Source organism: Perissodus microlepis, chromosome 16 (genome assembly GCF_051167445.1).
Source record: "Perissodus microlepis isolate ML-2025 ecotype Zambia chromosome 16, ASM5116744v1, whole genome shotgun sequence".
In the NCBI taxonomy this organism is placed as follows: domain Eukaryota; kingdom Metazoa; phylum Chordata; class Actinopteri; order Cichliformes; family Cichlidae; genus Perissodus; species Perissodus microlepis.
Window position 1 is genome coordinate 14351118 of NC_140476.1, and position 13774 is coordinate 14364891.

The window sequence follows — 13774 nt, forward strand, 5'->3', positions numbered from 1 at the left end:
TATCTGAGGCTGAGACCACAGGACAGTAAAACATGATTTTTGGGCTTCATTTCTGTACTGAACAGTCATTTAAGATTAGTTAGTAAATAACAATTAGCTAATGTTGTTCATGAGACTAAAGTCATATCACTTTGGTAATGTAAATATAATATGGCCAATATTATAGTTATTATATTAATCATTATTAGCTATTACAGCAGTGAACATGAACTCTGTGTCAAATACTGAGCCTCAGTACAGATTCAAGTTGCAGTTATTTATATGTCTTATCACCTTAAATCTTCACTCAAAGACAAGTGTCTTTGACAGTGTATATATAGGTGTATCATATATAAGAGACAAATGTTGTTCCTTCAGTATGTTGGCATTACTAAATTTGGCTCATTGCTTACATATATTTATAAAAAGAAAATGTACAAGCTGTGATAACTGTTTCTGATAAAATGAAGAGTAGACTGATATATTGAATATTCCTTTATTGGGTGAGAAAATCAGACCATGTCATAACTGCTTTAAGTCATACAAAATAGATATCAGAGCCTTAAACAGGCTGACTTCTGCTAAATGGGTCAAACTGGGCAGAAAGTATACAAACACATAACATCCTTATAGAATATGATGTAACACTATAGATCAACTTACCTCAGAATATATAAAGCATATAAACAATTACAGCAATATGATGCAACAAACACAGCAGTGCTACTAATCCAAAATACTCAAAGCTTCATAGAACTGAAACAAACATTTATTTTTAGGTCCATTCTGCTGCTGATACATACTTTAGGTTTCTGAATGTTAAACTTGTTGCTGCCTTTCATAGTGTGTAACTTGAAGGCCCTGAGTACTTTCTCCCACACTGAAAACACTGGGAGGATAAAATTATTTGAACATTACCTAATAAGACTGATTCAGGACAGACAATTAGTGATTCTAAACTTTTCTAGCAGTCCTTCACAAACAGGGAACAGTCTGTCTATTCTCTCCATCTGTCAGCTGCTGCTGGCTCTTCCTCCTCCTCTTCCTCACACACTGCTGAGTTTGTCCTGGTCGATCATCAGGGGTGCAAAGCCTCACAGATGATGTGCAGCAGTGGGTCCCTCAGTCTGTCCTCACTCTGGACACTTGCAGTTGTCACACATGGAAATCAAATGTGTGATAAGCTGCAGGATTCAAACACAAGTGTAACTTATAAATGAATGTTCATACTTTTATTACACAATCAGAGAGAAAGAAACAGAGAGAGAGAGTGAAGGACAGACAGACAGGTGACAGTCTCAGGTGTACACACTGCTACAAAACAGCACAAAAGAAGGAGGATTTAGTTTGTGTTATTACGAAACAAAAAGAGTTCCCAGATGGTACAGTGGACACATGTGTGACTCCTGTGATTAAAGCATCTTTCTTTCAGCTTAACGAGTGAACCGTCAGCTCTTTCAAACACACGTTAAAGTCCGTTTGGCTCGACACCACCGAACAGAGGCAGCAATATAACATTAACAGTGCAGTGAATCCTGCTTGTGCCGTGATATTCAGGACTGCAAACCGAGCAGCATCACTGACTTTCAGCTTGTTGTGTTTGTGGATATATGACTGACTTTAATTATCCATAAAATCATCACATTCTCTGTAAGATTAAAGTCAACTATTGAACGGCGTATATTTTGAAGTAAAGGCTTTAAAACCAAGTTAGTACAAACATCGCTAATGTCACATAACTTTCCCGACATGTGGCCAACAGTAATGTTTTAATGTTCTTCATTATAAAAACATTTGCGCATAAATAAGTGACATAATATTCAGTACTTACTTCTGAAAGTTTACTCTTCGGCGGCTCCGCTTCCGCCGTTTTTTTCGGCAAAATTATCCACACCACCGCCGCGCTATGAAATCTGGGATATGTTGGGCCCATCCTTAAAATTCAGGGAAATTAAGGACGCATTTGAGGGCCGCATTTCGAGCAGCCTTCAAATTGGGACAGCCTTCGTCGTGTCGCTGTGACGTAATCGGCCTTAAAATGCGACCTTTAAGGCTGCAGACCCTGAATTGGGATACAGCCCAAATCCGGTCATTGGTACTTCCTGGCTTGTGTAGTTACTAGGTAACAAAAGCTCAACACTGCCCCTAGCGTCCTGGAGCACTTCCGTTGTGTTTTGGAATTTGCATGTGTTTTGGAGTTTGTATGTGTTTTGGATTTTGTATGTGTTTTGGATTTTGCAAGTGTTTTGGAATTTGCATGTGTTTTGGAGTTTGTATGTGTTTTGGATTTTGCAAGTGTTTTGGATTTTGCAAGTGTTTTGGAGTTTGCAAGTGTTTTGGAGTTTGTACGTGCTTAGTCTCTAGGGGCCACCGTACAATAAGAATAGGCAACTATTTCTGGAGAAAACACCCACACAATTCAGGTGTGTGCAGTGTAATCTCCTCTAAAAATGAGAACAAGACGAATAACGTCAGACTAGTTTTAACAAAAGTGACCGAACAATTGAACAAGGCGCAGCCATAGTCACATCACCGTGAAACTACGCGTCCTGCCTAGCTTCCATACTACTTGGCAATATTGTTCCTGGTGTAAAGTGAACGGGGAAACACGGAACTGAGTTAACAGAGCGCTTCCGGTTATAACCTCCAAAGTAAAAGTTCTTAAAGAATTAGATGTAATAATTTGTCATGGCCAGTTTTATTTATTAAAATATATATCTTCTAATTATAGACGGTTGTTTCCAAAGTCCAAACCAGATTATGGATTTCAATCCAAGACTTTCTCACTATGAGGCAACAGTTCTGACCACTGCATCACCATGCTGTCCTGTGGTAGAAACAAGCTTCCATAATTAGTTTTGGTTGAGCTAGAAATTTCTTTATCCAATAAGGATCATGAATATTGAAATAAAATTCAGTGATGCATGTAAAGATCAGGGTTTACGAATTCATGATCTATATATTCATCTTATTTTATTCATTTTCAATACCTTTTTTTCCATCCATCCATTTTCTTCTGATTATCCAACTCGGGGTCACAGCTGTCATAGGGTGAGAAGCCGGTCAGCTATGGATAAGCTGCAAATCTGTCACAGGGCTAACACAGAAAGAAAACCATTCACGCACACATTCACTTCGGAATCACCAGTTAACCTTAAATATATGTCTATGGACTCTGGGAGAAACTGAGATTATCTGGAGAGAACTGACACAGAAATGAGTGTAACTTCCACTCAGAGAGGCCCCAGTGTGGATTCAAACCCAGGAACTTCACAGAAAATTCTATCAGAAATAAAAAACAAACAAAAGCACTTGGAAACTGGATGAAAATTCATTTACATTCATAATGATTTGAATGTGAATAAACATTCATTTGTAGATGTAGCTAAAATGTAGGTACACGAGGGAGTGTCCGTCTTCTTGAGATTACAAATGTATGGTTTCCCATATATAATTTAGCTATTAGCTTTTACTACATGTTATATTAGTTAACATTACCAGTGCTATTACCAGACCTATTACTGGAATCGTATTATATTTTTCTGTATTGCAGTAATGTCATTCAGTAATCACACTACAGTTACAGTGCTTCAGTTATCTGCAGACAGCAGATAGAAACCAAATCTGACTATGATCAAACATCTCTCTTTCTTCCTGCACTCTTGCACTTTAATCAGCTGAGTTTGTATTAGTTCAGGGAGGAGGAAAATGATGGAGTTGTCTGCAACTTTAGACGAATGGAGAAATAGATATTAAATTTATTTTTATTGCATGAAAGAACAACAGAAAATGCAAACTTAACTTAAACTCTAAGAAAGAGATCTTGTGTGTCTCCACTGGGACACAGGTTTGTGTAAGCCTGCTGGACTTTAGCCCAAGTTTTATATTTTTAACTTATTAACCCACATGACACTCAGAGCTAATTATTTTTAGAGTGTAACTTAAGTTTAATTCTTAAAACAGTCACACCATAAATACTGTCAGACAGGAACCAAAATTACCTCTCACGAGGTGCCGTTATAAATATTTTAAATGTTACACAAAATTATAAGGTGAGATAAATAATAATAAGGTAATTAAATATATAATATCCAAACCATCCAAAGTTGTAAATAATATTGCAAAATCTAATATCCAACATAAATTTATAATCTATTCAAATTAATATAAAATATAAAATAAATATAAGGTCACACTTCTAAGAAAAATAGGTCATCACAGTTAACAAAATACACTTAAAACTAAAACTAATTGTGATAAAAAAATAAAAATAAATATCACAATTAGTTTTAATTGTGATTAAAAAAAATAAACATTAGATTTTGTAAAATTAAAATTAAAACTAACTGATTTTGTGACCTTGGAAAATTAACTAAAATAAAATTTTAAAAATATAGAGGAAATATCCTTAGTTTAAATATTTGTTAGCTCTGTTTAATCTCGAAATTTCGCCTTTTTTATTTCATGTCTTTTATTCATTTTTTTATGTGGCCCTAATATTCCCTCGGTCATTACTGATTGTGAAATACGTTTTTTAAAATCCTTTATTTTGAAGGCGAAACGTCCAGCTTCCTGTACCGTCCACGTTCTCTCCCGCTGACTTGCTTTCCGGGCAGAAACTCCGTCCAATCACTTTACTGACTATGTGGAAGTCGGCTGCAACGTCCTCATACAAAACTGAAGTTGAAGTTGTGGCGTGGATAGACCCTGCGGCGAAACCGAAAACTTTTCTCTTTGACGTCGAAAGTTTTGTGGAGTATTTCGAGGTAGACGTAATGGCTCGCGGATGTGGACATGACCGAACCGGTACTGTACGTTAAGGCAAATTAGTGCTTTAACATTGTACCTACGTGCTGCGCCACGGGAGTCAGACCCTGCTGTATTTATGAGTGACAACACTGACTACCGCTGCTGCTCCGTGAAATATTTCTAGCATGCCACGCAGGCAGATAACTTCTCCAAAGACTAGAAAAGTGTGCCACAGAAGCGGCACTTTCAGTATGGTTCTTTGACGTGTTTTTACATTTACAGAGGGTTTGTTTGTTTGTTTAAATGAAAACTATGTCAATAATGAGGATTAGAAGATATTTAAGGGACAGCGGGAGGGTGCTGGCGTTTGTGTTCGCAGCTTCTGTCATTTGGCTGCTGTTTGACATGGCTGCTCTCCGCATGTCACTAAACGAAGTGAATACCGAGCTGCTAAAAGAGCGTGTGATAAGAGAAAAGGAGCTTTTCAAACAGCAGCTGAAGGCCACGCAGCACACTAGAAGGGGGTTTAAACACCCGGTGCAGAGGATGGACTGGACACAGGCGGGGAAAGGACCACTCACTTCAGGTGTCAAACTTGACCAGGTTTACAGACATGGAGGCAAAGAACGGGATCAAAAGAGGAACTTTATTAAAAGTCAAGGAGACAATGTTCCCAAACGTGATAATGGAGCTTCCCTGCACAATTTTACTCCAAATCAGGAAGTTCATAGGAAGAAGAAACCTGTACATTTTGATCTAAATGTAGCAGTGGCAAATGTAACCCAGAAAAATAAACTTGCCTTAAAGGAGGAGCCTGTTGAAGTTGCACAAAGTCATCGGGACAAGACAGATAAGGCAAATAAAGCAGTTAAAAAGCAGCTTGAGGCTGAGGAGGCACACCCAGTTAAAACAACACCCAAACAACCTCCCAACAAGGATGTAAAAAGACTAGAGAACGAAGATACAAAAGAGAGGGAGCAGGTCAGCGAGACTGATAAAAGTCCTGTGAATGAAAAAAAGGAACCTGTGAAGCCTTTAGTCGTTCTCCAAGGAGTCGACGACTCCAAGAATAACTCTGCTGTTAGAAAATCAGGTGTCCACAAAGTGCTTTCTCTGGATTTGACTTCCAGTCCTAGAGATGCTAACGCAGTAGGCCAGTTTGGTCAGCCAGCTGTCGTTGGCTGGAAAGAGGATGCAGAGGTGAAGAAGAGATGGGACGAAGGCCATTTTAACGTCTACCTCAGTGACAAGATTCCAGTGGACCGTGCCATTCCAGACACCAGGCCGCAGATGTGAGTCTTCTGCACGTCGTCTCTGAAGCTGCCACCACTTGCAAAGCTTGAATGTTAATTTTTGCTGTGTTTTCCAGGTGTGAACAGAGTCTGGTCCACGATGACTTACCTTCCACCAGCGTGATCTTCTGCTTCGTGGATGAAGTGTGGTCAACGCTCCTCCGCTCCGTGCACAGTGTGCTCAACAGATCTCCACCCCACCTCCTTAAAGAGATTATTCTGGTGGATGACTTCAGCACAAAAGGTAACAGTGTCTGGAATTCATCATAGCTTGGCCTCATCTCCATGGGGTATCTCAGTTGGGTTGATTAAAAATTTGTTATTAAATGTTGGCTATTCGAATATCTTTTTCATTGTATGCTCAAATGCAATGTACTATATAGATTGTTAGGAAAACCATTAGATCATTATTGATCAGCCAGAAGTGTTAAAATATGTGACAGCTGCATATTGGTTTTACAATTAAACCATTGATTTCTTTTACATGTACCTACTATTACTTAAGTGATTGATTGGATGATTGATTTTTTTTTTTTTTAAATTACTGTATAATCTATGCAGGCTTAGCAACAATATAAATGATCATAATTTTATTGGCTTTCAGATTGTCATTTTTAATTGTTCTCTGCTGTCAGTGTAACTTGCATGCATGAAGTAGCTTTACCAAGAGCTTTTACTCTGGCAGACTATCTTAAAAAGCAGCTGGATGATTACATGGCCCAGTTTCCCAAAGTGCGAATCGTTCGTCTCAAGGAGCGCCAGGGCTTGATCAGAGCTAGGCTAGCTGGAGCTGCTGTTGCCAAAGGTATGTATGGTCAAGACTGATATCATATAAGGGTGTCTCTTATACTTTATGAGTCTATAAACGTGGTATAGATACGGGTTAGAGGATACGGCCCCCAAAAAAGAAAGATAAAGACAGCAATAGAATATGCATTAATATGTCAAATTGTGTGCTCAGGTAAACTAATGTAGGAACAAGGGTCATAAATAATGTCAGCAGTGTCATATATTTAATTGAACTACATTCATGTGACAGCCTTGTTGTGAAGTATTCTATTATTTAATTTGAACTATGTTTTGATTTAATGCTTGAGGTGCTGTAAAAAATGTTCGACTTCACAAAGCACAAAAATCTTACCTGAACCCTTCATGGCTGCCATCTTTTGCACCTCTGCACAACCTGCTGCTCTGTTGACCAAATGTTCTTGTTGAGGACCATTACTGTAAAAGGAGCTGGGTCTCTAGCTATGACTCAAGAAACCAAACAATACTTATAAATGGAAGCGCTTGCAGTCCTCAAGGCCAAGGGTGGTGGATCAGGTCTCAGGACCAGCAACATATAATCCATAATGCAGCGTTACTCTTCTGACACCAGCGTGCATGGTCAGATGTATGTCCCTGTTTTTACACCTTTCAGATTAGAACTGTAAAAACATTATGCAATATATGCAGTAATACTATTATTATTATTATTGATGTTACTGCAAATGTTGTTTACATGCATTGACAAAAGTGTCTCATGAGGGTTGTGTGCGTTGTAGGGTTGTGTTCTTAAAACGTTTAACTGCAGCAGGACTCTTATGCTTTCCTTTGATGCAGGTGAGGTTCTTACCTTTCTTGACTCCCATATTGAATGCAATGTGGGGTGGCTGGAGCCGCTCTTAGAGAGAGTCTATCTGGATCGAAAGAAAGTACCCTGTCCAGTTATTGAAGTTATCAGTGATAAGGACATGAGGTAAGTGGATAATACCATATTTAATTAATTAGTTATGTGTTTTGGTATAGTAACGGCCAAAAAATAAATTGTGTTGTGGCTTTTCATCCTCAGTTATATGATGGTGGACAACTTCCAAAGGGGTATTTTCAAATGGCCTTTGGTGTTTGGTTGGAGTGCAGTACCACCAGAGGATATCAAGAAATTTAATTTGACCATCTCTGATCCTATCAGGTAAAACTCATGTTTTGTTTTGTTTTTTTGTTGTTTTTTTATAGCTCTAGTGGCTATTTTTAGTAATCTCTTTTGTTTGTTTTCTGTCCTGTAGATGCCCAGTTATGGCTGGGGGCCTTTTCTCAATTGACAAACAATACTTCTTCGAACTTGGTACCTATGATCCCGGTCTGGATGTGTGGGGTGGGGAGAACATGGAGATTTCATTTAAGGTTTGTCACTCAGCTAATTTACTGGGAATATTGGTCACAGCTGTTTGGAAACATCCTTCAAGTTTGTGTTTGTCACATGGCTGATGATGTGCTGTACCTGTTGCCGTTTGAACAGATCTGGATGTGCGGCGGAGAAATCGAGATTATCCCCTGCTCTCGTGTGGGACACATTTTCCGCGGGCAGAATCCGTATAAATTTCCCAAAGACCGGCAGAAGACAGTGGAGCGTAACCTGGCGAGGGTGGCTGAAGTGTGGCTAGATGAGTACAAGGATCTTTTCTATGGCCATGGATACCACCACCTGCTGGATCAAAAGCGCATTGATATTGGCAACCTCACAGAGCAGATTGAGCTAAGGAAGAAGCTGAAATGCAAAAGCTTCAAGTGGTACCTGGATAATGTTTATCCGGACATGGTTGCTCCTTTAGTGAAAGCTGAAGGCCTGGTATGTACTCTATCTGTTCATTTAACCCAATGTCAGCATTCTGTCTGATTGGAATATAAACTATTTTCTTGTGTTCTTGTAAATCAGTAAACAAATCCTGTGTTTACTGGGGTTTCACTTCTCTTAAAATGCTTTCTTTTTTTTTTTTAGGTCTTCAATCGTGGCTTAAGAAAATGCCTTGCTTTGCATAACGGCTCTTTGTGCTTTGAGACGTGTGATCTCAGCAAGCAGGTAGGTGTTTAACAGATTATTTAAATGTAAATATCACCAAATGATCTATAGTAGGGCTTTTTGTATGTATTTTTCTTAGTCTTTACACAGGCAAAAAATGTGGATAATTTGCATGTTTGGTGGTCATGACTAAGGTAATTATGGTGGGGGAATAACAAAAATACCCAGAAATAACCAAGACAAATGCAGTCAAAGTCTGAGAAAGGCCCCAAGCCACTATAAACAAGTGTGGAGTCCAAGACGAGACCAAGTTTTTCTAAATGTGGCCTCTTTGGATTCAAGTCAGCACCACTGAGGCGTCTTTCAAAATCTTACATTGTTTGACATGCAGCATATTTACCTCCTGGTCACTCTCTCTCCTTTTCTCTCATTTTCAGGGTCAGCACTTTAATTACACCTGGATGAAACACATTCGGCAGCAGAACCTGTGTGTTGCTGCCCAAGGCAGCGGCAATAGGTTTGCTTTACGGTCATGTGACGGCACCAAGCCTGAGCTCCGCTGGTTCCACAAATCCTCCAACTCTGCTCTGGTAGGTTGACTTAGGGTGTGCCATTTGCTTTGTACAATATCTTTGTTTTGTCTTTAGTTCAAACCACAGAGCTGGCCTCCTTTAAATCCACGTAAGGAGTGTTTAGATGCAAGAGTTGCATTCATTTCCCTCCCACCTTTTTTTTTGGTCTTTAAGGCAGAGCACCTCATAGCAGAGTTTGTTTCCAACCATATGTGCCTGGAAGCAGGACCTGGGAGTGACGACCTTCGTCTCAACCCTTGTGAACCCAGCAGTATCTTCCAGAAGTGGCAGTTCACGAACTACCTTGTGTAGTGGATGAGACTGAAATGAGTTTTATGTGATAAAAATGCACTACAAAAAACCTTCAGTGGCCTCATGCTACAGCACGGTCCGTGGTCCAGCCTCAAATCAGGACTTTCCAGGGTACAAAAGAAGCGTTTTGGGGGCATTAATAAGCATGATTTCTTTTCTTTTTTTTCTTTTTTTTTTTTTTAAGTGACTGATGTGGGATTGTGTGCCAAAGGACTGGGAATTTAAAAAAATAATATCCTCTACACTATCACCTGGGGAAAAAGTGAGATTCAGATGGACATCTTTGTTTAACACTTCAGTTCTTTAGTAAAACATTTACAAAGATCGAAGGTTAAACAGTGCCTTATAGATTCATCATTGCTGGGACTAAATAATGAGTTAAATTGCATGAAGCTGTTTGTGTAAAACACTTTTTTTTTTTTTTTTAAATATCTCGAGATGAGATGTGTGCTTTGAGCGGTCATTTGGGGAAAAAAGCTGCTTTTGTGGGGTTTTTATGTGTCGGTTTTGCTGTGAAAACTTGATGATTTTGTTTTTGTCACTAGAGGGAAGTGTTGCTTCAAAACACTCAATAAACCTGTGCTCTGATTTCATGAGTTTATTACATGATCACAAACATTTCAAGAAAAAGACATGAATGAAAATGCATTTTTGGTGAAAGTAGGTGAAAATAATAAGTTGATGAATGTGCAACAGTATATATTTTGTTATTTCCCTCCATCTGCCATTTGAATTTCTTTTTAATAGTTATTTACTGAGGTTACTTCTGAGGAATTTAAAACTTTTAACGCCGGATTTCTCATACCAAAAATCTTAATAGCCAATAGTAACAATATAAATCAACTGTTTTCTTTACAAATATGAGATGTTTTCGCTCTATTGAGCCAAGTACCTTAACCGTGACTGTTATGTATGCATGTAAGGTTTGCACATAATGGGGTGTTACATTGGATATTTCTGTGTAAACTGTAAAGCACACATGTTCCTTTTGTTTTGTTTTTTTGTTATGGTTTCATTAGATGGACATTGAAACCAGATTCTTAGTGATTAATTGTCATGTACTCAAACTCATCTATCTTCTGACGGGTGTTGCCTCTGCGGATCCTGCGATAGGACACGGTGCTGTACTTGGTAGATGTAAGATGGTTAAATGAATGCTGGTGGCTCTCACTGCAGCCAGATTTCTTTACCAAAGGCAGGCTGGAGTAACCCGGGTGGGGGTTTTGATAAAGACCAGCATGGACATTAAAGTTCGGACCCTGCTCAGCTTTCTGATCCACTTGAAGCCGACCAGCACCTGATTTCTGGCCTTCAGCACCAAACAGCTGGTCTGGGTAGTTTGCCTCCCTGTTCAGCCTTGCATAACCCTCCTCATTAGGTACATCAAAGCTTAGGGCTGGTGTGTGAGTTTCTAGTTCCACTTCTTCCTCTTTGATTTGCCGATTTGCTAAAGAGAAAACGAAAGACAAAATCTTTTCTTTTACAGTCTATAAACAAAGACCACTTTTATTTCAATGCAAAGTTATATGAAATTCCTCTTACCTTCTTCTGCTGATACATTTTGTTCAGGGTGAGCTTGCATTTCTACAGTTGTCCAGTGTGGCTGCAAAAACTCCTTACACATTCTCATAAACTCTCCTGGAGTCTGTTCAGAATCAGCACCTTGTTCCCCAGAGTCTAATGCAAACATTAGTTTAGCTTTGGCCGTATGAAACTTTTGGGGTTCTTCTTGGGTCCAAGTGATCTGATGGGTCATTTCCATTCCCATGTCTAAATTTTCTTTGGCAATATTGGCTTCATGTTCTTCCCCTGCCTTTACCTCTCTCTGACGGCTAGGTTCATCTGCCACAGTGTTTGCAAGATGTCGGCACTTGATGCCGGTTGATGCAGTAGATGCAGTAATGATGTTCAGCTGAGCTTGCTCCTCATCACTGTAAAACACAGAGTCATCTCCCTCTTCCAGGGTCCACACATCTCCATCTTCAGGTTCCTTCAGAGTCTTAAAGGCTTCAATGCTGATCCCACTGAGAATCTCCAGTACCTGAGGTGCCAGTGCATCATCTTCTTCTTCTGCACTGCGTTTTGGGGTATTTGGAGGGATTGCACTCATCTCCATCTGTCTTTTGGTTCTTGAGTAGTGTTGAAAATGGCAAATCAGTTCTGATGCACTTTCTCTTAAATCCCAACTTAAACAAGTATTGTCACATTACCATCTCCGCTGGTCCAAATGTGTTGCTCCTGTTTTGCTTTGTCAGTCAACTGAGAAAGTATCCATCGTGCTTTTCAATGAGCGATGCAAGCTCGGGCTCTGTGGTGGGCTCTGTACCGCTAGTACCATGTAAATCTCTGTTTGTGTTGAATCACCAAAGAACAGAGGCTTTGCTGTAGTCCAAACAAAGGTTCATTGTGGCTCTGGGACCTACGATTGTACTCATATTTAAATCTGTACTTGGTGACCACCTTCATTCTGCAATGTTTTGAGTCAAGATTAACATTCTGGTTATTCTGTTTTCAATGCACTACTTACAGTCCGAACCAACAAAGTTTGTACACCCTGAAACAGCTTAAGAACATAAAGACTTCAAGGTTCTAGAACAACTAAATTGCTAACGAAACATACAGTAAAATCACCACTGATTCATTCCACATAGAAGTGGAGATTCCATTAATTTTTTAATGTATTTGCTATAACATACTGCAATTCAAGTGGACTACAAAAAGAAACTAGACATTTGCACCTTATCTGCTCTGTGGCTTTTCTATGATAGGAAACTTTGACCAATAGCAGGTAGCTCTTTTTAGGCCAGACTGTTAATAGTATAAAGAGTGATTATGTCTGTGCATGATTTAAAGCTGAAAGTGATCTTGCGTCTTCAGGTCAGAAGTATTTGAGCAATAGCACAGTTTTTGTCATTTTGCCTCTTTACACCACTACAGTGGATTTTAAATCAAACATTTAAGATATGACTGAAGTGCAGACTTTTAACTTTAATTCAGCGGGTGTAAAAAACGTATTGTGTTGACTCTTTAGCATTTAGTTTTATACTTGATCACTAATTTCTTGCTCATTGTAAAGACCCTTTTTGTTTGCCTTGATACTCTTGGGTTGATTTTGCAGTATGCTTTTGGTCATTATCTATTAATATCCATCTTTATCCATCCCATCAGTTTTTGCAGCATTTGACTGAGTAGGGTATCCGGTCGTTAAGTGATGACGTGACGAATCCTACTTCCGGGCCTAAAGTAGTCTGCGTTTAATATGGCTTTTGTGTTGTTAACATGTTTAATGTTTTGTATTTTCTTCTATTTAATCTCAAAAAGCTCCTAAAACAGTCGGTGATCACTGTTGACCTCCCTCGGCTTTTATTACCGCTAATCATTTATTTAAGCTCAGTTTTTAAAACCTTAGGATGTAACTACAGCCCAGCCCGTGCAGCAGTATATGAATGACTAACCTCGTATTGTGGATGGATTATCTCAGTTGTTCTCCTGGCTGAAGTTTGGTCCTTTTACAGCATCCTGCCAGGCGATTACATTTGTTCCTGACCACTGAGAACACTCACGTTAACTTTTATCGAGTGGAGAAAAAGTTAGCTTGTTTATATTATGCTAACATAGCTGTGTCGCTAGCGGTCACGTAGCACATCATTATATACCAGCTAGCCAAACTTCAGTAACCCTACAAACGTCACTGCTGTTTAGTTTTCTGTCTTCATTTATGTTGGAAGTGATAACAGAGCTGTACGTTTTAATTTGTTTTCAAAACCCCGCAGTCAGGGCATGCTATATTGTATTTAGATAGAAGCTAGCGAGCTAACTTCCTGCTAACTTCTAACTCCGTTAAATGTCATAAATTCCGTTTTCATGGATGCCTGGATGTTAAACTCAATTGTTACACCTGGTAGAACAGAACGCTGATCATTTTATTAAAGATGAAAGACTTTAGACAGTTTTTCAACTCTCAGTAAGCCCATAGTGATCGTTTGATATATGGACCTGCAGCGGAGTTTAGGCCCAGACACAGCTAGTGACGTCAGACTTAACGACCGGATAGCCCTGTATACACACTTCCTGTTACTCCACCATGTTTG

General features: G+C 39.2%; 2 protein-coding genes across 2 annotated transcripts; one reads left to right on the forward strand and one right to left on the reverse strand.

The window, feature by feature from the left end:
- The first annotated feature begins 4582 nt into the window (after positions 1 to 4582).
- Positions 4583 to 10274, forward strand: galnt5 (polypeptide N-acetylgalactosaminyltransferase 5). The gene is made up of 10 exons (XM_084908084.1): positions 4583 to 6020; positions 6098 to 6264; positions 6706 to 6825; positions 7623 to 7758; positions 7852 to 7971; positions 8066 to 8183; positions 8299 to 8628; positions 8779 to 8859; positions 9237 to 9389; positions 9546 to 10274. Exons 1-10 carry the CDS (start codon positions 5032 to 5034, stop codon positions 9681 to 9683), a joined length of 2352 nt encoding a protein of 783 aa, XP_084764210.1. The 5' UTR covers positions 4583 to 5031; the 3' UTR covers positions 9684 to 10274.
- ermn (ermin) lies at positions 10267 to 12028 on the reverse strand. Its single transcript, XM_084908085.1, has 3 exons — positions 11894 to 12028; positions 11226 to 11812; positions 10267 to 11130 (listed from the first exon to the last, which is right to left on the reverse strand). The coding sequence occupies exons 2-3, from the start codon at positions 11797 to 11799 to the stop codon at positions 10724 to 10726; spliced, it is 981 nt and encodes a 326-aa protein (XP_084764211.1). The 5' UTR covers positions 11800 to 11812; positions 11894 to 12028; the 3' UTR covers positions 10267 to 10723.
- Positions 12029 to 13774: the final 1746 nt, after the last annotated feature.

What these genes read in the sequence shown, in the direction of transcription:
- galnt5 (XM_084908084.1), top strand. Translation starts at nt 5,032, where the DNA reads ATGAAAACTATGTCAATAATGAGGATTAGAAGATATTTAAGGGACAGC. An exon ending in CCAGACACCAGGCCGCAGAT is followed by an intron (nt 6,021 to 6,097) that starts GTGAGTCTTCTG and finishes TGTGTTTTCCAG; the next exon opens with GTGTGAACAGAGTCTGGTCC. An exon ending in TAGTGAAAGCTGAAGGCCTG is followed by an intron (nt 8,629 to 8,778) that starts GTATGTACTCTA and finishes TTTTTTTTTTAG; the next exon opens with GTCTTCAATCGTGGCTTAAG.
- ermn (XM_084908085.1), bottom strand. Translation starts at nt 11,799, where the DNA reads ATGGAGATGAGTGCAATCCCTCCAAATACCCCAAAACGCAGTGCAGAA. An exon ending in AAATGTATCAGCAGAAGAAG is followed by an intron (nt 11,131 to 11,225) that starts GTAAGAGGAATT and finishes TTTTCTCTTTAG; the next exon opens with CAAATCGGCAAATCAAAGAG.